Source organism: Dermacentor variabilis, chromosome 2, assembly GCF_050947875.1.
Source record: "Dermacentor variabilis isolate Ectoservices chromosome 2, ASM5094787v1, whole genome shotgun sequence".
Taxonomy (NCBI): domain Eukaryota; kingdom Metazoa; phylum Arthropoda; class Arachnida; order Ixodida; family Ixodidae; genus Dermacentor; species Dermacentor variabilis.
Window position 1 is genome coordinate 179812187 of NC_134569.1, and position 24385 is coordinate 179836571.

The window sequence follows — 24385 nt, forward strand, 5'->3', positions numbered from 1 at the left end:
AGCTGAAGCACTCAGAAATTTCCTGTCTGGCCAACTTCCGATCACTTGGAAAGCCAAGTTTGTTTACGTAGTATACCATATTAACCCCTCCCCTCCATACTGTTTTGACTTTGAAGGTACTTTGATTACAAAAAAAATACCATGACAGCAGCTAAGTCGGCTACGGGGTTAACATTCGAATAGCGGGGAGGAAGACCAAAGAAGCCCAGCAGTACAGAGAACGACGCCAAGCTAACTGTCCCCTGCTGGTGAAATAACTTCTGTCGCTGCTTCTGTCACTCCAGCAAAGAGAAAACAAGGTTCATTTTACACATAGCTATTCCTCTTGCACCCACGCCCTGGGCCCACCTCAGACCCTGTGGTTTTTCTCTAATTCAATAAAGCTCGACTTTATCCCTCTTTCTTTCTCTCTTTCTCTTCAAGTGGCTCTGTTAAGTGGTGAGCCACAAATGAAGCAACGTTTGTTTCCTTTTTTCACTGCCTGTTGAAAGATTCTCCACGCTACTGCGTACCCAGCAGACTTGTGCACGCTAGAGAAAAAAAGGTAACCAACTCCAATACATTTGCTGTATTAAAAATGTGACTGATTATAATTACCAGTTACTACCCCATGACAGCATTTGATGAATTACTCCAGCATAATCGATTACTTCTACGTTGCTTTCTTGCGAACTTTTTATAACATTCCACAGACACCTTGAACTGAACGAGCTAACCTTGACACATTGAGTTCGTCCTCCTTCCTTCATTGCTTATCTTCACTTCGATTTCCTTTTCAAAAATTTAATTGGTCATCGTGCCTCGTTTTTATCGTGAAGACATAAGCAGCGACGCTTGAAACTGGCTCGATGTGCGCGCTGATGGTTAGGACAGTGTTGTAACGTGCAGACACCTAGCTCACAAGATTGTCGTTACTTAGCATCTGGGTCCGGTGTGAAGCGAAGAGCTTCATTTTTTCTGGGACTTGTAGAAGACGCTTCTAGTTGGGGGGCCCATTAAAAACCATGAAAATGGTCTGCAAGTTATTTTCTCGCATTAACATCCCAAGAGACTGTAGCTATCTAGACATACTGGCAAAATTCGTCGGCCAACATCTGATGGAGCGTCAACATTAGGCAATAAACGTTGAGTTCCCGGGTTTGCCACTCTGAACACCAGCATCCGCAAGGCAGCAGTGTGGCATACTCTCCGGCGTTCTATTGTAGTTTTATTGCAGGTGGTCTCGTCAATGAAGTAACTAATTACATGTAATTGGTTACCGAAAAGGTAACTTAATTACAGTGAGCGTTACCGAGCACATTTAATTATACTTAATTAATTTATTTATATATATAATTTATTTATATTGTATTTAATTAATTGTATTTAATTATACATATACTGCAAGAAACGTGCTAGATTACAAATAATTATTTGCATGTAATTGTACAAGTATGGTACGCAGAAATTCTGTTCCTTTTTTGTTCATCCTCGGTTAACGGCTACCGGTGCACCTCACGCAAAGAGGCTTGTCGTAGACACAAAGGGGGCTGCAACGAACGCTGCTTACACCCCTGTGGAAAAACCCTCAGCTGAGCGTTGCAAGCACCAGCGAAACCTAGTGTCAAGAAGACGACTCGAGGAGCAAGCGCTAGTTCCTCGCGACGTATTTTTTACCCCTGCATTAAGAAAATAGAAGGTGGAAACGTATTCTTTCTAACGTCTTTCCTGACATTCGTCGGAAATTCGCACAACGAATACAGATGTCCTTGTTTTACTTCCGCAGAAGTGAATGGATCAGGCGACAGACTTGGATCGAGAGAGAGAGAGAAGGGAGGAAGGAAAGGCAGGAAGGTTAACAAGAGTTTGTACAGTTTGCTGCCCTACACGTGACGAGGGGGATGGCGGGGTGAGAAAACGAGAGAGCGAGAGAGAGAGAGCGAGAGTACAGAAGTCTTGATCACTTTCTCATGCACTAAGCCGGCTGCAGCTAATCTAAAGTCTGGCTCTGAAGTCTGTTGCCTTCAGGTACTGTAGAAGAGCTCGAGTGGCTTTCTGGCCTTATGAGCTTTGAGGCCAGGCTTCCGAGACCTTTTCGTCTGTAAATAGCCTATGATCCAGTCTATTTGAGAGAGGAACATAGGGGCAATGACCTCAGATCTCTTGGGACTCGCATCAACTTTTGTTGACATGGCATAACCAACTAGCGAGCGCCTGCATTCAACAGCATCGTAGGGTCGGCGCGAACAAAAGCAAGGGGCGCTGGCACAGAGGAAAATTGATTGCACTCTGAGAGGTGCTGGTTCTTTCCATGAACAACACCCTTACCTTGCAGTGGTTAGATGTAATAGTTAAGTTTTCTTTTTTACCGACTTGTTGTGGCATCCAAACAGGACTACACGAGAACTGCATAATATCATAATTTCAAAGCTATAGCTACCAAACGAGTCTGTCAGAAATTTTCGCCCACGCCATGTGCTCAGAAGTCGTACAAAGTTTTCAACTACGGCTTTTCGCATCATAGGTATAGTTTCAGCTAGCTGTTAGTGCGCGGTAAATGTCTTTTACAGTCTTAAAAGTAAGGTAAGGGTAAGAAGGTAAGCCATAAGACAAAGCAGCCCCGCTGGTGGGTTCAAACATTTTTCGCTGTGCACTGTATTTCCTTCATTGTCCCGTGTTACTTCCCCGAGTGCAGGCGTGCCGGTAAAGGGGACGCGAACAAATGGGGCGAGAGCAGCACAGCTTGTTAACACGGAAAATTTGGTCATGTGTATTGTCTGCTTCCGATTTTGCTTCAGTTCTTAGTCGACACTCCTGCGCTATGAATCCCAACCAACTGGCCCAACTTGCCGTTTTGAGACACTCCTGGTGCGTGTGCGCGCGTGCTTCTTCTCTTTGTGTGCATCCTTTTGCGCTATTTCTGAACGTTAGTCGGAACCATGCAGCCCTGCTTGCTGTGTCACATGTGCTTTGGCATTCCCGCTGTTAGCAGTGGCAGATCCAGGGGGGGGGGGGGGGGGGGGAAGAGGGTGCAATCGCCCACCTCCAAGGTCGCTAATTAACCGCCCCCCCCCTCTCTTCCTCCTCTCTTGACGGCAATTTTTCGGCACGTGGAATTTTTCAGGCCACTGCGGTGGCCATCGCTGTCTGGGGCGAGCAAAGCACCCCTTACTTCTACCTTTTTGTTAGGCGCGAGACAGGCTAACGCAACCGCCGCCTTTGTGGAAGCGAGCGAATCGCTTCCTTCCAGCCTCCAAGTTCGCCCCTTCAGACAGTAGATGGTCGTTTGAATGAGCGTGGCCAACAGCGCGGCAGAAAGGAGGCAGCTTTCCCGTCTCCCTCCGTTACTCAGAAACGCGTGCTCCCTTACTCCGCCCTGCTATGCTAAGAGTCCGTACTGGTACAAGTCACCTTTCAGTATCAATAGATCTGCAAACCGTTCAGTGTCATTCAAACTGGCGTCTTCTGTTGCACAGAGTGTGGTTTGCTCATGCTCCAAAAGAGGACAGCCCAAGGCTCCTCCAGCGGCTGATATAAAACATTGGCGGTGATGAACGCGTAAGCTTTTCCAGTTTCCGCAATTAATATTTCTGGTGTCTGGAATACAGCGGGTAAAATTTATGGCACTGTGCTTTGTGAATAATTTATCAAAGTTGTAATGCACTGAAAGCTAAAATTCTTATTTATCAGAGGCGTTCAAAGTGCGTCGACTTTTGTGGACAGAAGTCCTGAACATAGAGCACTCGGTGCCCCGTTTATGGACGTAAGTTGTGGGTGTGAGATTTGATGTCTTTTTCCGTGTTTCTCAGCACGTCACGGATTTTGGTTCAACCACCCCATATGTTTCAGTGGCTATTTTTTTTTATACACTGGGAAAAGTGCAGTCCTCTCTGATGACATGAAAGCCAGTGGCCTAGGCGGAGCAGTGTTAATACAGATCGCGGAGACAAATGCGCAGCAGTCCAATATTTTCACGAATCGACATTTTACCCCATCGAAGATTTTGGATTGCTTACTTCAAGAGCAAAAGCTTATGCCTGGAAGAGTAAACCCAAGCCACACTGAGGGCGCTGCTGTAAACCTTCCCAGTGACAGCAAAGTAAGCCGTGAAAAATCAACCTCCCTCGTGTGCGAGAGCAGAAATGTGTATCTCGTCAAATGAAAAAAAAAAGAAAGGCGTAAATTCATTTTCCATTGCTGTCGGAATAGACCCTATGTCTTTATGCAAGTGCTGGTCAAAGGATGAAACGAAAGAAAAAGTTGTACCGCACCTGAGAAATGTATGGGAATATAACCAATTGATGACGGGAGTGGACCTCATCGACAGGTATATTTCATGTGCTTGGACGACGGTCAAATCTAGCATATGGACCATTAGTATGCTCACAAATTTTCTCGACATTGCTGTCTGCAATACGTGGGTTGAATACCATCGCCAAGCAACAGCTTTGCACCTACAACAAAAAGAGGTGCGGTTTCTCCTGTGTTCAAGTAGGATGTAGTCATGACATTAACCAGATCTAGCCCAAATTGAAATAGTACCACGGAAAAAAGTTACGACAGTAAACCAGCAGCTCCGGAGACCAGACCGGTCTAGATGTCTGATGCGACACGAGAAAATAGTTTTGACCACTTTCTAGAATTTTGTAAAATTGAAGATGAAATGTGAGGCAGGAACAAAGATTGTTTGTTGCAAAGATTTTTAATGCAGGAACAAAGATTTATTGTTTTTGTTGCTGTTGCCTTTTAAACATGGGACTTCCCCAAGAGCAGGTTGGTGACTGTTATTATGGTTCCCGCTTAAAGCGTGTAACTCCTGCTTTCTTGCTAACACGTGCTCCTGGGCCAGTTGGTTCACATTTCGCGCCTAAGAATAACGCTAAAATAAGAGATGTACGAGATTTCACGCTATTCCTAAACTTGAACCTTGTTCTCTTGTTTGCCTACCTGCACAAGCAGAGCTCCTGATAAGGGTGTCTCAAACACGGTGTGGCACGCGGCACCTTGGCCACAAATGGCGCTGCGTAGGAAAGGGCAAAGGCGGCGGGGGAAAAAAAAAGACAATGGCAAGGCCGGAAGTCGGCTGCGACGACGCTTCAAACCTTTCCCGTTTCTGATTAGCGTATCCAGAGTGTGACGCACCTCGCAGATTCCGGTAGGCGAGAGCTGTATATCGGCTTCACCATGCCGTTTCGAAAGCGTGAGTCACTGAGCATGTTGCGCGTTGCACACGCCCGCAGCCCCGATGCAGCGCTTTCAGGTGCACGCTCTCTGGAGCCCGCCGGTCGTCAAGCCGACAACGCGAGCAGCATCGTGTCGCATAGTCTTTTATCAAGAAAAGGATCAACGGAAACGTGAACATCGTCGCAGTGCTACGGTACGCAACGGGTAAGACCACCTTCGTGCATTGTTTAGCCGTACCCGGACATAGACGAATACGGAACTATCTAAGAGGGCCTTTATAACGTAGAACACCATGCCAATCTCTTTTTACTCAAAGCTCATGACGTCAAACTTGCGTCACCATGACGAAAGCATCGGGCGTTCCCCCGCAGCGTTGCTTGAACCACCGAATCATAAGCTCTTCTCGTTTGTAGGAGGTCACTTTTATTTGATTTTAAAACGAATAACACTACCTATATTGACAGCTTTTTTTTGTCATCTTATTGGCTATTAAAAGGTGAGGAGTACGCAGCATTGGTGATAGTTTTGGTAGGGTCAAGCTAGAGCAGCGAAAGTAGATAACCGGATGAGGAATGTGTTGCCGGTGTTTGAGATTGGCCCGTTTACCCTTGCTTAGCTCGCTGTGGGGGGGGGTTGAAAATCGCAGCAGCGTGCCACCGAAGGTTAAAAATGACGCTAAAACAGATCCTCATCGAAAAAGAGTTGCTAGAGTAACGTCGTGAACGTGCCGAAAGTGTTTGACAACGTTATAAAGCAGCGCAAGGATGTTTAATGCACGCAAATAAATTCGTGGAGCCCGGCAGCTCTGAGTAGCCATTGTCGGAAGGATCGGCAGACGGGCATCTACTGTTCCTTTCGAAACGAGGCAGCCTCCAGCTATACCAAAAAAAAAAAGAAACATCAGTTTTGTTCCGCATAGTAATGTACCTTTAATACGTGCACGTCACTTTTACGTGGGGAGTTTTCGCAATATACGTGACCTTGCGTGACAGACAGGCGAAGTGGGTGCAGGAAACTCCTGACCGATAGCGCAGGGTTAATGGCAAAAGAAGGTGCAGAATCGGAAATATTTATATTGTATTTGTTCGGCCTAACCATTTAAACTCAGTGTGTATGTGGCATATCAGATAAGGAGTTTCCGCCTTTGGCATGACGGCGCATAGCTACCGGGCGAATTGAGGGGGGCACGAAAAATGTTTTACTCCTCGCGAAGGTCTGATTGCAGAAATTGAATAGAAACAGTTTGGAACATCTTTCCTTATGGCACCCATAATGTGGGTTGAGAGAACTCGTTTGTTTCATTTCCATGGTTCTGCGCATACCTGTAGATAAAAATAAACGACCCACATTTATTTCATTGCTGGTTTATTTAGCACGCCTTTTCGCCTTACTTTATCATAAGAACTGCAATCACTTACCTGCGCCGCTGTCTCGTACGCGTTTTAAAAACCAACATTTCCTTTCGCCTATTACAACTGGTGATTCTCATCAAGGAGATGATGAAGATTTTTGATTACGCATTCTCGAATACACCATCACGCCGCTCTTCGTTGTTTGGAATAGCTCATAATTCGCAGAAAACACCTACTTACAACGCTGCTCAATGAAAATATAACGTTGTCTCACTGCAATATAAGCAGTAAATAATTTAACAAGCACTCCTGCGTTCGGCTTATTACTGACGTATTGCATATTGACACTTGTGTTGCCCTGCCGATTGACAATTTTGTCTCAAATCACGTACTCCTGACACCTGTGGCAGAAAGGGTTTTCGTCCGCCGCCAAGATTTGTGAGTGGTGGGGCTGGCTAACACTCCTAAGATTAGTTCTAATAATAAAACATAAATGCCCAAAAAAGTGGATGGCAAAATGGCGCCGCGGTACTTCAATTGGTAGAGCATCGCACGCGTAATGCGAAGACGTGGGATCGTTCCCCAACTGCGGGAAGTTGCTTTTTCGTCCACTGTCATTGCCATTAGTATATAATTCCTCCATTTCAATTAGTAAGTACGAGTAATTTCCCCTATGTTGCCATTGGTGTCCTTGTTTGTTAGCTTCTCATGATATCCTCGCAGAGTGCAGGTTGGGCTCTCTGTTGGCTTATTCTACCACCTCAGACTGAATACCAGCGGAGTACTTCGCTTAGCGAGAACGTAATTTTTAAGGGCGCAAGGTCGCCATTTCGTTTTCCTGCAACTCCTGATAACCTGAACTATCATTCATTCGTAACTCACGGCCAACGTAGCCAATCTTTTTTAGATAAGCGATTAAAGCAGGCGGAAACTCAATCCGAGAAGTACAAGTTCATCTCATCTACCTTATTTTGTTGTAAGCTTCGGGAACTTACTCGTTCCGTACACGCACTTTATCTGTAAAAAGGAAATAATGGTTAATTGTGACTACACACCTAATGGAATTATGACCCCCCGCACCTCTGAAAAACTGTACATATTAATTATAAATAAAATAAACAATCCGGAGCTATCAAAAACAAAATTATAGATACGGGGACGGTAAATAGGTTGCAAGAAATAAATGAAAACAAAAACTTACGCACAACTCATCTCACACTGAATGTCGATAGTAAAACGATTACCATTCGAGGAATGAAGCGACACACCGCATTTTAAATCATCATCATCATCATTATCATCCTATTTATGTCCACTGCAGGACGAAGGCCTCTCCCTGTGATCTCCAATTACCCCTCTCCTGCGCCAACCGATTCCAACTAGCACTAGCAATTTTCCTAATTTCGTCGCACCACCAAGTCTTATACCGTCCTCTACTGCGCTTCCCTTCTCTTGGTACCCATCCTGTCACCCTAATGGTCCGACGGTTATCTAATCTGCGCATTACATTACCTGCCCAGCGCCATTTTTTTCTCTTGATGTCTATTAGAACATAGTCTTTACCCGTTTCCTCTCTGATCCAAACAACTATCTTCCTGTCTCTTAAAATTATGCCTAGCATTCTTCGCTCCATCACTCTTTGCGCAGTCCTTAATTTGTTCTCAACCTTCTTCGTCAGTCTCCAAGTCTCTGCCGCATATGCCGCATATGCCGCAAGTCTCTGCCGCACCAGTAAAATGCACTGACTGTATATACTTTCCTTTTCAATGATAACGGTAAACTTCCAGTCAGGAGCTCACGATGTCTGCCGTATGCGATCCAACCTATTTTTATTCTTCTGTGAATTTCCTTCTCATAGTCAGGGTTCCCTATGATTAGTTGACCTATGTAAACGTACTCCTTCACAGACTCTAGAGGCTGACTTGCGATCTTGAACTCTTGTTCCCTTGCCCGGTTATTTATAATTATCTTTCTATTCTGCATATTAATCTTCAACCCCACTCTTACACTCTCCCTGCTAAGGTCCTCAATCGTATCTTGTAATTCGTCCCCAGTGTTGCTGAATAGAACAATGTCATCGGCAAACGAAAGGTTGCTGTGGTACTCGCCATTGAACCTTACCCCTAAACCTTCCCAGTTTAATAGTTTGAATACTTCTTCCAAGCACGCAGTGACCAGCATCGGAGAGATTGTGTCTTCTTGTCAGACCCCTTCCTTTATAGGTATCTTCCTACTTATGTAACGAGGCCATACCACTTTCACGGTCCGACGCAGCCAGCATACTTCGAGTGCTTGCACGGGAGATCGCGCTCTCTCTATGGTGCACACCAAGCAGCCAGACCAACTGTAGCAATCGTCAATACGGCCGCCCTCTTTGATGCATCTCTGTATGCCAACTGGACTCCGCCGAAGTGAGGTCACACGGCTTTATCGCTTATGGCTAGAGGTGGCCTTCACGAAATCTTACTCATTTCGCATTGCAATGGTCGACAACGCTCTCTGCAATGCCTGTCTTTGCGAGGAGACGCTGGAACACATTCTGTGCGCCTGTCCTGAATATAATGTTCAGCGACAGTTCCTGGCGTCCATTCTAGCACACCTTGACAACAGACCATTGTCAGTTACAACTATTTTCACATATCGCCGACAGAAGACATCGCAGCTGAAGGCGACGAAGGGACTACTTCGGTTTATGAAGGATACGGGCTTGGACAAGCGGCTGTTACAGTGATGTCACGTACCGCGCAAGAGTGATAGACTGTAACTAACGATGTGTGTGCCGTGTTATGTGCTATCTCTATCTCTTCTCCCCATCTTTCATCCCCCATCGCGCTCCCATGTGTACGGTAGCAAACCGGTTAAGCTAAACTGGTTAACCTTCCTGCCTTTCCTTCTCCACTTTTTCCTTCCTACTTGCGTAGAATTAAGGGGGCTGTGGAATCTCTGTAGGTATTTTCCAGGGTATTTACGTGAGCGGTCTGTACTCCGTGACTACGCAATGCCTCTATGACTGCTGGTGTCTCTACTGAATCAAAAGCTTTTTCGTAATCTATAAAAGCCATATAGAGAGGCTTATTGTACTCTGCGGATTTCTCGGTATCCTGATTAATGACATGGATGTGATCCATTGTAGAGTATCCCTTCCTGAAGCAAGCCTGTTCCCTTGGCTGACTAATGTCCAATGTTGCACTTATTCAATTGGAGATTATTTTGGTAAATATTTTATATAATACTGGGAGTAAGCTAATGGGCCTATAATTTTTCAGTTATTTAACGTCACCCTTTTTGTGGATTAGTATAATGTTTGCATTCTTCCGGTTTTATGGGATCCTTGCAGTCGATAGACACTTCGTATAGAGAGCCGCCCGTTTGCCTAGCATTATGACTCCTCCACCTTTGATTAAATCGACTGTCAGTCCATTCTGTCCTGCCGCATTCCCCGTTTCATGCCTTGCAAGGCCCTTCTGACCTCATCTCTAGGTATAGGAGGAGTTTCTGTACACTGTTCTATATTGTCCGCACAGGTCAGTACAGAATTCTTCCGCTTCTTTTATTATACCTTCGAGATTGCTGATGATATTATCCTGGTGATCTGTCAGTGCATACATCTCGGTTTGACATATGCCAAGTTTCTTTCTCACTGATTTCAGGCTGCGTCCATCTTTTTACGGCTTCTTCACTCTTTCTTACGTTGTAATTTCTAATATCACTTATTTTCGCTTTGTTGATCAGCTTTGACAGTTCCCCAAATTCTGTCGTATCTCTTGAGTTGGACACTTTCAGTGTTTGTGGTTTCTTTATTAGGTCCTTTGTTACTTGGGAGAGCTTGCCTACTGGTTGCCTTGGTGCCTTGCCTCTCACTTCAACTGCTGCCTCGTTACGGTTTCATTCATTACCTCTATGTCATCATCATCATCTCTCTGTTCTAAGGCTGCATATTTGTTTGCAAGTACCAGCCTAAATCTGCCTGCTTTGAGGTGATTCCTAGCCATCACTAACCTATGATCACTGCATTTTACCCTGCCTATCACTTTTGCATCCTGCACTATGCTGGGATCGGCAGAAAGCATAAAATCAATTTCATTTCTTGTTTCACCATTGGGGCTTTTCCTGGTCCACTTTCTCTTGCTTCGTTTCCAGAAAAAGGTGTTCCTTATTCTCAGCTTATTCCTTTCTGCGAATTCTACCAGCATCTCTCCTCTAGCGTTTCTAGTATCGACCTCGTAGTTATGATCGTTGCAACATGATGACGACTGCGAAGCCCTGACACTGTGACCAAGATGGAATGACGAAGAAGGAACGATGCCCATGGAATGAAAGAGGCGAAATGACGAAGACGGCCTGACGACGATGAAATTATAATTTTTAAAGGTGGACAATGGCATAATGACGAAAGCACGACAGTGGAATGACGGCGAGTGTAGGACAACGATGGGCGTGACGACTACGGTGCGATGACAACCGGGTGACGATACTGGAATAACGATGATGGCAAGACCACGATGGAATGACGACGACGGCATGACAACGGATTTGCGATAGCGACTGTTTCGCGGCGACACAGTGACGACGATAGCATGGCAATTGGGGTAATATTACGATTGAATAACGACGACAAGGACGACGATGACATAATGATGGCGGCATAATCACGATTGACAAAGGAAGATTGACGTTGATGGAACAACGAAGGCGGCATGACAACGACGGCATAACGGGCATAACGAAGACTCCGTGACGACGGCCTGTGGATGACGGCATGAAGAAAGTCCGACGATGAAGTTATACTGACGACAATGCAACCACCGCGACGTGTTGGCATCAAGACTACTCTTTGACGACGACTCAATAACAGTGATTTCATGACAATGGTATGAGGAATGGGACGACGACGAGTGTATGACGACAGTGACGGGATGACGACTGTTTCACGAAGTCTGTGATACAAATATGACGGCGATGGCATGACACTGAATGCATGAAAGCGAACATCTGTCGATGGTGTAATGATGGCGACGGCATAATCATTACGGAATAATCACCACTGAATGACAAAGAAGGATTGACGTCAATGGAACGACAAAGGCATAACGACAGGGGACGACCATATAACGAAACTGGGAGGACCACGATGGCTTGACCAGAGTCAGATGACGAAGTTAAAATAAGAATGCAACCACCACAACGGCATCACTACGACTGTATGACAACGAATGCATGACTACTACTGTATGGCGACGGCTCAATGACAATGATGGCATGACAACGATATGAGGAACGGGATGACGACGCTGCCTGACGACACCGACGTCATGTCAACTATGTCAGGAAGCCTGTATCGCCACGATGGCATGACGATGACGGCATGACAAGAGTGTGATGACGAAGCTGGAGCGACAGCAGTGAACGACCACGACGGCTTCATCGCGGCACTGTGATGACGAGTGCATGACGACTACATTACGACAATAGCATGACGACGACGGTACGACGAGAATTGAATGATAAAGCCTGGATGACGAAGCTGCTACGACCATGACTGCATTTCGACAATGAGCTGATACCTAGTTACCCAAGCAACTTGGGCCACTGGGTCGGCACAGAATGCGTGACGACTGCGGCATGACGAGTGTCGGACCACGAAGTAAGAATGGCGACGACGGAACGCCCACGAGGGCATACCTAGTGCCCAAAGCTGCTAGACAATTTGGGCCACTGGGTAGGTGTAAGAGGATGGATGGATGGATGGATGGATGGATGGATGGATGGATGGATGGACGGACGGACGGACGGACGGACGGACGGACGGACGGACAGACAGACAGACAGACAGACAGACAGACAGACAGACAGACAGACAGACAGGCAGGCAGGCAGGCAGACAGGCAGACAGACAGACAGACAGACAGACAGACAGACAGACAGACAGACAGACAGACAGACAGACAGACAGACAGGCAGGCAGGCAGGCAGGCAGGCAGGCTGGCAGGCAGGTAGGCAGGCTGAAAACAGCTGAAGTAGGCAAAGAACGCCCGTCGCATTAAAAAGTGCGTGCATATTTAAAAATAACAAGCAAGAAATTAGAGGGGGGATTCCTGTGGTAATACAAAGGGCCGTACTTTGCTATTTAATGCCTGAGTTGGCTGCATGTGTATTGTGCACCAAAAGTACGGAGGTGACTCACCATATTGTAAAGGAAAGCGAGGATATTCACCTACTAGGACCATATGGAACGTCCATTTTCCAAAAGCGCTGGTATTCAAAATTTGGGAAAGCATGAACTGGTCCGTGGTCAAGATGAACAAAAGTCGTTTTGAGGCTAATTCACACTAGAGCAACGCGACACCGATTTCGGTTTTCCGACTGTCGGTGACAGCGTTTTTTTTTCCTTTCATGTCGGCGCCTGTCACACTCTACCGACGCCGAGTTCTCCGCCGACCGTCGGCAGATCGTCGGCGTCGGTACAGTGCGAGCGAGCCTTCAGACTACTGGAGGAGCAAATGCAGGAAGATATTGATAGAACGGGCATCGCTACAAGCATAACTTTACAATGTGGAGATATAAAGCGTGTTCATATGAAGTAGAGATAGGCAAGCTGCTAAGCTGCAGTACAAGCAGGCGCGGTGACTATTTGTCGCCGCCCGAACGGGATGCCGTCATCGTCTGTGAGCGTGATACGTACGTTGCGTGCGCAGAACGAGGCAGCCTTTGCAGTATATAGGACACCTCCAAGGATAATGACTCAACGCAGATGGCCGGGATAAGACACGAGTGAAAACAATGCCGTGTTGGCGCAGTAAGTCGCAGCTATGCCGCACGAACCGATGCAGCTCAGGAATGCCGACAAGACCACAAGCGTGAATGCGAGCGCCAGCGTGTCGCCCATTTCAGTAGCGAGACAACGTTTTTCTATTGCACCTATATAGCCATCTGCGATAGGTGATTGATAAAACTTTATTTCAAATCAGAACAATTCGCATCTGGCGAGTTAGTGGACTGGGGCACCCGCTGAGGCCAAGAGTTCTTGCCTCCCGGCGACTTCCTGGGCACGTTGGAGTGCCCAGTCTTGGTCTTCCAGGTTCGAGCTCAGCAGCGCGGCCTGCCATCGCGTGCGGAGGCTGTCGAAGGAGGTCTCGCTCTCACTGGCGTGTATTAGTCCCTCGCATTTCTGTAACATGTTTCTTTAGCGTGGCTTTGGAGCCACGCACTTTTCATCTATCTGTTGTGTATATGTCTGGATAAATAGCGTGCATTAGTAACGGACTCTTGTATGATTTAGTTTGTAGTTGTCGCCACTGGACAACTTTCGATCTACTGAGTTCTGGATGAGGGGGTCGATAAGTGCATCTTACCCGCCGTGGTTGCTCAGTGGCTATGGTGTTGGGCTGCTGAGCACGAGGTCGCGGGATCGAATCCCGGCCACGGCGGCCGCATTTCGATGGGGGCGAAATGCGAAAACACCCGTGTGCTTAGATTTAGGTGCACGTTAAAGAACACCAGGTGGTCAAAATTTCCGGAGTCCTCCACTACGGCGTGCCTCATAATCAGAAAGTGGTTTTGGCACGTAAAACCCCAAATATTATTATTATTATAAGTGCATCTTTGCATCTTAAAGAAAATTGTGGAGTTTTACGTGCCAAACCCACTTTCTGATTGTGAGGCACGCTGTAGTGGAGGACTCCGGAAATTTGACTACCTGGGGTTCTTTTATCATGCACCTAAATCTAAGTACACGGGTGTTTTCGCATTTCGCCCACATCGAAATGCGTTTGCATCTTGTAATGGCTGGTGATGTCGCTGAACCTGGTCATTCTGTCTTCCCATTCCCATACTTCGGAAGGCCCTGTCGAGGGCTCTACGTTCGTCGCAGCTTGGAAAGTGAGCCCTCAAGCTACATTGTGTGCCACTACGTTCGGGTTGTCTTCTGCGTTGAGTAGGGGGTGTGGGCTGGTATCCATAGGATTTGGACGCATCTGTCTTCCCTTGTTGTTTTGCTTTTTCTGAGTATGTTTAGCGCCTCAGTTGAGATCCGGCCGTTCGTGAAGTTGCGTACTGCCGTCTGGGAATCGCTAATTATATAGTATGCATGGGTTTGTGCTATGGTTCACGCTATAGTCGCTTCCTCCGCCGTTTCGATGCGTGTCGTGTTCATAGTCAAGCTTCTGCAGCATTGTCTGTTGTGGTTAAGTACTGCTACGATAAACTGCGTTAGTGTTTGTAACCTGCAGCGTCCGCAAAGACCGCGTCCTTGTTTCTTCGCCATGTTATTTGCCCTGCTTTTTCTCCTGCCCTCGGAGTGTACAGGATGTATATTCTTGCGTCGTAGGGTACCGTGAGTTAGACCCTTATTTCCTTGGGTATGTCTCGTTTGTCACCATGTTGTTTGTGGTAGCGGGTCCTAATTTATCTAGGATGTGTCAGCCCGCCGTGGTCTTGGAAAGGCATTAATATTGTGCTATGCGTTGCGCTTCTATTAGCTCCTCTAGCGTGTTGTGCAATCCCAGCTCTAGGAGTTTCTCCGTGCTCAGGCTTGGCATGAGTCTAATCGCTTGTTTATATACCTTCCTAATCAGGCCACCTAGCTTCTTCTTTTCTGCGGCGTACCATGTGCAGTATGCCTTCACATACGTGATCTGACTTATGACGAACGCCTGGATGATTCTCATGACACTTGCTTCTTTCATGCCCTCGTGCCTGTTGGTGATTCTCTTGATCAAGCGCCTCATCTGAGAAACTTTGGCTTGGATATTGCGAATGGTTTCTCCATTGGTACCCTTGGCTTCTATGATCAGTCCCAACACCGTTATCTTCTCCACTTTGCGTATGGGTTGCCCATCTTGGGTCTTGAGTTATATGTCTGTGTATGTTTGTGTGTTGTGGTTCTTGGAGGGGGGGTGGGGAGTCTCCCCTTTGGCGTTAGACTGGGCACCAACATCTCAGATTTTTCGGCCGAGCATGTTAGACCGGTGCCTTCTAGGTATTTCTGGACTGTTTCAACTGTGTCTTGTAGTCTCTGTTAAATCGATCCATCACTGCCATCGTTTATCCATAGCGTGATGTCGTCTGCATAGATTGTGTGGTTAAGTCCTTCGATTCTGTGTAATTTGCTAGGAAGACCACTCAGAGCCAGCCTAAAGAGCATAGGCGATATAACGATCCCTGTGGCGTGCCTGCACTCTCAATAGGTACTTTCTCGAACGTGAAATCTCTTACCGTGATCTTTGCTTCTCTGTCCATTAAGAAGTTTCGTATATAGTTGTACGTCAGCTCGCCCAAGCCAAGGCTGCTGATTTGGTGCGGTATGGTTTGGCGTGCCCCATTGTCAAACGCCTTCGTGAGATCTTGCCCGAGGATGGCTCGAGTCGATTCCCCTGGTTCGTCTATTACTTGGCGCTTCAGCTGTAGCATGGCGTCTTGTGTAGACAGGTTTCTTCGGAATCCTATCATCATGTTTGGGAGTAAGTCATTGTCTTCTATGTAGTTGGTGAGCCTCGCGAGGAAAGCATGCTCTATTAATTTGCCCACGCAGGAAGTTAAAGATATGGGTCTTAGATTCCCGAGTTGTAGTTGTTTGCCAGGTTTTGGTATTAGGATGACTTGTGCCATCTCCACTGCTGTGATATCGTTCCTTGTTTCCAGCACTCGTTGATATATTGTGTTAGTTTGTCAATGGATGCATGGTCCAGGTTTCTGAGTGTCGTGTTTGTAAGGGCGTCTGGGCCAGGTGCCAATTTGGTGTTGAGTTTGTGCAGGAATGCTGTTATTTCTGCTTCGCTAAACTCTTCATCGAGGTCGGAGTTCTGTTCTCCCTCGCGCTCGGGATGAAACACGGCGATGCCTGTGATATGTATTTGACTTTAACTTCTTTCAAGAATTCTTGCTCTGTTCTTTTTACGCGTATAGGATCTTGTGTATGTGTTTTTCCTGTGAACCGTTTTTATTTTTTCTGGGTTAGGGAGATATTTGAGCAAGCTCCGCGTCTTGCTCGTGCTCAGTTGCTCATCCTTCTCCGTACATAGTTTTTCCCATTGTCGTCTGCTCTTATGCATATTGTTCTATTTCTTTGTTCAGTAATGCTATCTTCTTCGTTAATCTCTTATGTTTGTGCCTTTTCCATCGTTTCTGCTTACCTTGTTTGGCCTTGCACATGTACGAGAGCCTGCTGTCTATCGCTTCTAGCTGAGCCTCTTGTGAGATCGCCTGCGTTGATTTAGAGATGTCTTCCTTTAATTTGGCTGTTCACTGATCAATGTCTGTGATGGTTTCTATGTTCCTATCTTCGCTTATTTTTCTTAATTTCACCCAATCAACTAATTTGAATTGATTACCCCTGCGTTTGTCGGAGCCTCCATTGAGCTGGATTTCGATTATGGAGTGGTCACTCCCGAGGTCTTCCTGTGTATTTAGCCATCTTATTGATTGTATATTCTTAGCAAAGTGAGGTCTGGTGTGGAATCGTCACAGACGCTGTTGCCTTGCCTTGTGGGCGTTGCTGGGTATATGACGAGGGTTAGGCCTCGCTGTTGGGAGTCGCGTCATAGATCTTGCCTTTGGTGTGGACGTACTTGTCCCCCACGTGGTGTGAGCGGTGTTAAAGTCTCCACCTATTATCACATTCCGCTCAGCTGCTGTGCTGAACGTGCGTTTCAATAGTGTTAAGAATATGTGTCCCTTGAATTTTGGACTACTGTATACGTTTAGAATAAATATACTATTATTTGTCTTCCTTGATGGTATAATTTCAGTTAGTATGTTGGCTGCGTCTGTGACTCGTGCTGTATAACCATATGGTCTCTTCTGACTAGGGTGCGGAGTCATAGGGGAACGAACACACTGACAACGCTGCTTGGTCGGCTCTTCAAGGGGACGACGAGGAGCCGATACCGTTACCAAGGACAGATGCCGCTCGAAAACTTCGAATGATCAGCCGCGACATCACGTTCTCCTTGTGGAACGCTGGAAGTTTTCACGACTACCGACTCCACAATCTTGACTACCCTCTACGCCTTTGTATTCCAACTGGACTCTGCCGTCGCGAAGCTACCCTGCTTTGTCGACTATGGCTAGGGGTGGCTTTCACCAAGTCTTTCGCTTACCGAATTGGATGGGCCGACGACGACACGTGTGAGGACTGTGGTAACGAGGAGACTTTTCAACACCTTCTTTGTGACTGTCCTCGATATAATTTACAGAGACAATCACTCGCAACCGCGATAGCGCGCTTTGACCAAAAACCTCTCACAGAGGAACTTATTTTAAAATACCGCCATCACAAGCCGTCGCAGCAGAGGGCGACGAGGGCACTGTTGCGGTTTTTGAGGGCGACAGAATTGGACAGGCGGCTGTAGCCTGAACAGATGTTGATAGTGCGGCAAGTGTCACTGTGCTGTGCGATGACAGTATTCGGTGCCAGTGACCGATTGTGATTGTGTGTCTACGCTCCTTCCTTTCCTTATCTCTACTTTGCTACCACTTTACCTCCCCCTCCCCTATCTCCCCAGTGTAGGGTAGCCAACCGGATCTTTTTCTCTGGTTAACCTCCCTGCCTTTCCCCTTTCCTATCTCTCTCTCTCTCTGACTAGGGTGCTAAGGGCCTTGGTTCCTCCTACGGCTTTTTCCTACGGCATTTTCCTACACTTCCTCTTACGGTTGGTACCCTGATAGTCTCGCGAGATCATTCGTTTCTTGTGGAATTATTACGTCTGGCTTGTTTTAGTTTTTAGATATTCGCCTTTTTATTTCGGTAACTTGGGCAATTCCACTGACATGTATATGCACTTTTTCTCTGCTTGGCCATGATTATGCTGTCATTATCGAGGCCGTCGGGTCCGGTATCGACGGCTTCAGCAGTAAGAGAGTCTTGGGAGTTGCCTGGACTGTTTCTGCGAAGGGTTCCGCATAACTTATTTTTGAAGCGCCACAAATGCAGAGGCGCTTTAATCTTCACCTGCGCGCATTCACACATCGCTGCCCTAGTGTGTGCGTAGCGGTTATTTGTGTCTCTTGCATATATTCTCTCGCGTAAGAACATGGCCATGCCGAATGTTATGGCCTGCTATGATTCGGTCGACGGCCTTTTCACCCGAGCATAAAATTAGAATTTGGGTTAAGTACGAAGAAAAAAGAGGCAAGGAAATAACATGTAATTCGAATGTGCTTCAGGGGTCCCTACTTATGTAGCTACTTTCAGGCACGATCGTTTCCTTATCAGCCAGCGCTCGTGCGCCTGCCGCTCCTAATAATCATTGACGTTATATAAGGCGACCGCCACGTCCTTGGACAATCCACGCCATGGACGGGAGCCTTTCTCGGGTGTTTTGTCTCTGCCCAATGCATGTCGGCTCAAACATATGCTTGCGGTTGTCCGGATTGCGTCACGCCGGCTCGTAATCTGCTGTCCTATGTGAAACACGACAGCCGTTGCATCCATTATGTGCCTTTGTTTTTCATTGATTGATTGATTGATTGATTGATTGATTGATTGATTGATTGATTGATTGATTGATTGATTGATTGATTGATTGATTGATTGATTGATTGATTGATTGACAATGAAGCACTTGTCGCAAACGTGCTTGAACATGCAGCCACTACAAAAAGAGAAACAAAACTACACGTCATGCAGTTGTTGCCGTTAGACCATAAGTCAATAGCTTAAATAAATAAATAATACTGGATAGCGCCAGCAACACAAAAATTTGATAATTGTCAGAACTTATATGGCAATATCAGTTTAATGAAAACTTATCCAGGCTTTGCATCTCTTCTGATATCTCATGTCGTGGGAAATTGGTTTCGCTACTGTTGTCATTAGGTTTAATTGTTAAATACTAACGACCTTAGGGTAAGGGAAATGGAGCTAGCTGGCAAATGCCCCCAACGTGGAAGGGCACAAGGCCACCCGGCTCAAGAAGGGAAAAGGTCACAGGAAAAAGGATAAGCAGCGAAGAACAGGAGAGAGAGAGTAGGAGGGAAAGGGCTCGGCGAGCAAAGTACAGAGCACAAAATAAAAGAAGAAAGGGTAGAGAACACCAGAATGGAACGTGCATCTGTGTCACGCTCTCGTAGGTTGGCGCTTAACGTCGGGCAAATGGTTTTCAAATTCACTAAATATTTCAATAATTATTAGATTCATTCGTTCGGTCATTACCTCAGTTATATTATACTATATATCTAAGCGACTTGACCACTCTTTGAAGGTCAGGGAATTTTCCTGTAAGGATGGCGTCTTCCGTTATTCCTTTTTTGTTACAACTGTTCGAGATTGGAACAGTTTTCCATCGAGCATTTTATACATCACAGAAAATGATGCTTCTTTCCACGCGTTGAAATAATTTGTTCATGTATTCGTTCAAGTTTGTAGCCTCCCCGCTGTAATGCCCTATGGGGCGATGCAGGCAACTAATAAATAATAAATAAATCTTAACGATACTTCTCAGGGCGTTACACAGAGGGCGATGTAAAATCCTAATTAATTATACTACAGTATAATATAATACCTAACGCATTTTACATACTTATATACGCATGATACGCAGAATACATTATAGTTACTACTTTAAATAACCATATAAAATGAACGCAAACGGAAAATTTCCGAAGTAATGATTCAGGCAATGATACAGGTATGCACACACAGACATCACACGTGAATAAAAGGGAACCACCCGCAAGGTGTTTCCCTTTTCACATAATATATACCCTAGAATTCACATAAATATCAGGTACAAAGACTAAAAACGAAAGAAATTAGTCTAAAAAGGAACTGAAACAATATTAGACTACGTCACGAATCAAAATGTTCAATCGAGTGCCTAAACATACCACCTCGAAAAATAATACGGGCTACTTGAGTTTGATTCATGTTAAACGTGCGACAAGCGGGAAGCATAATGCCGTTCGCTCTAGCACACGGTAAGCCGTCAGCCAAGCCCTAAATAACTCCGTGTTTGACGTCTATATGTGCTCATCTCCCAGGCTGCGGCATTTGCGCTCATGCGCACATAATTTGCTGTACTGCTTACCACACCCTTCTAACTCCCCAATCGTTACACGAAAACGGGCTTTTTTTCTCTCGGTATCTATCTAATCTGATAACCCTGTTTTGTTTTGTTTTGCTTTTTTATTATCCACGGACGGGTATTTACTGACGCTTCCTCTTATCAACGGGTCGTTTATAGAAACGACGCAAGCTTCGTAACAGGAGCTAAATGCTAAAAAACAACCTAAACGAAAGAGGAAGTAAACAGGACGCTTCCAACTAATTGTTTATTCGTTTGTTTACTGAAAGGAGAGCCGTTGTCCATCACAGCCCTCGCCTGTGAACGACTTCATTCACTAATCTATTCTCATGTTTATTCCTCTACGCCGCGCTTAACTTCGAAGAGCTGCGCCATTTCCCGTGAAGCAAGCGCACGGGGGGGCAGATTTCTGGAATAATCAGCTTACCGCAAGAGCTGCAACACCGTCTCCCACAGCTAAATCTACCGATACTCCACTTGTCTCGTACCTCACACTCTCTTCCTCTACATTCGGGCCGATTTTGCCAGAAACTACTGCCTTATCTCATAGCCTGTTCGCTTATCTTGTCGCTCTCTCCGGTTCACGTTACCGCGCCTGCACATTCTCATTTTTTTTTTTGCCTTCCCGTGCTAGGCAAGCTCAACCGCTGCCCGGCGCGCTTTGCAGACACCGCTAAAAAACATCCCATTGTATCTGTATCCGAGCTGCCGTGCGGTCGGCGTCTACCAGGCTCGCAATGGGCGTCGGAAACCTTTACGCACAATGGATGCTGGCGATGTTGCTGTTCGCCGCCTCGACCAACGGTAAGTCTGACGTCACGTGTCCTCGCTATGTTTGTGCTTCCGCCATTGGCCTCCAGCTTGGTGGTGCATGTGTTTGCGTGCGTCTGACGCCCTAAGTGTGAGACCACGTGCGGCAGAGTCCTAACTCAACAAAAGACGGTAATGTGAATTCAATCTTTTTCAAGTGTGCGGTCGAACTTTTTTTTACCGCAATGCGAATTCGGCGAAAAGTAACAAGGTTTCGGATTTCTGGAGAAAAGCTTTTTCACGAGAAATTGTCACTTTCTATTTATGTACAGCACTAGGGAACCTACACCTTCTTTGTTTAGCCCCAGAACCTGGTAGCATGGATAAATGCTGGGTTATGTGAATGAATACATCGACAAGTCACATGAAACCTTATAGTTTCGATTTGACAGTGTTCAACTCTGCGTGCCGTTCTGCGTAGTTTCGGAGTAAGCTGTCACCACGTACACCTGTTGTATCGTTTCAAGCAGGCTAAAACTGACGCCATTAGGTAGATTGCACGTATATACATACATACACATATATACATATATATATATATATATATATATATATATATATATATATATATATATATATATATATATATATATGGTCTCCAAAGAGACCATATATATATATATAGACCTTCGCAAGACTAACCTATAGCCATGTGCGGTAGCAGCGCAAGGCACGACGTTCACCTGTCGGGAATTCTAGAAATAAGGGCTAATGCGACTAAAACTGCTCTCTTAAATCTGAAACCTTGTCATGTCAACGTTTTTTGTGGCCTGGACAATACTGGTCTGGTCCGAAAATCGGCGCCCGCCAAAACAGAATTTTCCAGAATGATGCGCCACCAGGTTCCACTTGAAAAAAAGGGGTTACTGCAGAAACTCCCTAGTGGGATTTGTCCGATATTGCGTGAGCATTATTTGCAGTCGCTCATCTTTCGTTCATAAAAATAATAATTGATTGAGCGGCCGAGTTACGTACACAGCGGCTCACTGTGTGAAGGATGTACGCAGTGTGATGCAAATACTGCAAAGGCTTGTTGCCGTTACATAATTGGAGACCCTAATTAGCCGGTATCAATATTATTCGATTGCGTAGTAACTCAGGCGACCAACTGCAATGCATGCTCACTGACCTGGAGAGACAAAGCAGAAGAGTAGGTCTAAAAATTAATCTGCAGAAAACTAAAGTAATGTTTAACAGTCTCGGAAGAGAACAGCAATTTACAATAGGTAGTGAGGCACTGGAAGTGGTCAGGGAATACATCTACTTAGGACAGGTAGTGACTGCGGATCCGCATCATGAGACTGAAATAATCAGAAGAATAAGAATGGGCTGGGGTGCGTTTGGCAGGCATTCTCAGATAATGAACAGCAGGTTGCCATTACCCCTCAAGAGAAAAATTTATAACAGCTGTGTCTTACCAGTACTCACGTACGGGGCAGAAACCTGGAGGCTTACGAAAAGGGTTCTACTCAAATTGAGGGCGACGCAACGAGCTATGGAAAAAAGAATGATAGGTGTAACGTTAAGGGATAAGAAAATAATAATAATAATATTTGGGGTTTTACGTGCCAAAACCACTTTCTGATTATGAGGCACGCCGTAGTGGAGGACTCCGGAAATTTTGACCACCTGGGGTTCTTTAACGTGCACCTAAATCTAAGCACACGGGTGTTTTCGCATTTAGGGATAAGAAAAGAGCAGATTGGGTGAGGGAACAAATGCGAGTAGATGACATCTTACTTGAAATCAAGAAAAAGAAATGGGCATGGGCAGGACATGTAATGAGGAGGGAAGATAACCGATGGTCTGGATTCCAAAGGAAGGGAAGCGTAGCAGGGGGCGGCAGAAAATTGGGGTGTGCGGATTAGATTAAGAAATTTGCAGGGACAACATGACCACAATTAGTGCAAGACCGTGGTAGTTGGAGAAGTATGGGAGAGGCCGTTTCCCTGCAGTGGGCGTAACCAGGCTGATGATGATGATGAATATTATTCGGTGAAATTATTGTAGTCGTTAATAATCTGAATTAGGGCTAGTATTGTAGCATGCATTATTTTTCCTTACACTTATCATTCTTCATTGGCCTTAAGCAATGTAATCATAACTAATCTTAATTAGGTGTAAGTAATCTTAATCATCCTTAATTATTCCTGATGATTAGTCCGCGTAGGGTTAATGACTGATATATAGACTCATTTATATTAATTACATTTACTTATATTGATTAGGCTGACTTATTCCCCCTAAGTACCCTCGAATATGCTAATCAACCTAACCTAGAATCAATTTAATTATCCGCGCTATAAATAAATACACTCAAATAAGCGTCATTGTGCGTCAATAATTTCATCGTATTTAGGCTTCATTATGCTGCTTGCCCTTCACTAGTGTGAAGGAACCTTATTTAGGCGTAATCAATTTATTCGTATTTGTACTTATTATCTAATTAACCGTAATTACTCCTAATGACTTTCCAGAGCTCTATATATACAGGCATAATCGTAAATCTCAGCAGTCCTGCGTTGTCGTAATGCATCGTCATATGTGTACTATATATATATATATATATATATATATATATATATATATATATATATATATATATATAGAGAGAGAGAGAGAGAGAGAGAGAGAGAGAGAGAGAGAGAGGACCCGATGTATGTCTGTGAAGCGCATCGTGCCACGCGTTAATGACAGACGGACGGACCGTTGTCCGAAAGAAGTAGCCATGGGATGCTCACGATTTATATCTCTCGTTACAGCAAGAATGCCTGACGTGACGGCAGGGTTGGTGCCGAAATGTGGCAACAATTGATCTAGTTACTATGGAAGATAATTTTTGTCCTTTTTTTAATGTGATGCATACTCCTAAATGTCAGTGACTAAACAATGCCAACATCAAAATTTAATTTGCGAGTATCTTATGACACCATTGTTTAAAGATACCGTATCAATCCAGCTGGCTTCAGGAAGGGATAATCTACAATGGACCACATGCATGTCATCAATCAGGCGCAGCAGAAGCTTCAGGTGGGCGAG

General features: G+C 45.5%; 1 protein-coding gene across 2 annotated transcripts in view; it reads left to right on the forward strand.

Moving 5' to 3' along the window:
- The first annotated feature begins 5183 nt into the window (after positions 1–5183).
- Positions 5184–24385, forward strand: part of LOC142572970 (uncharacterized) — a 59792-nt gene continuing 40590 nt past the window's right edge. Inside the window, exons 1-2 of one of the 2 annotated variants that reach the window (XM_075682450.1) lie at positions 5184–5367; positions 21171–21340. In XM_075682450.1, the coding sequence (XP_075538565.1) occupies positions 21274–21340 (67 nt within the window). In that variant the 5' untranslated portion in view covers positions 5184–5367; positions 21171–21273. The remainder of the gene's footprint in view (positions 5368–21170; positions 21341–24385) is intronic. The other variant, XM_075682451.1, reaches the window with a different exon arrangement.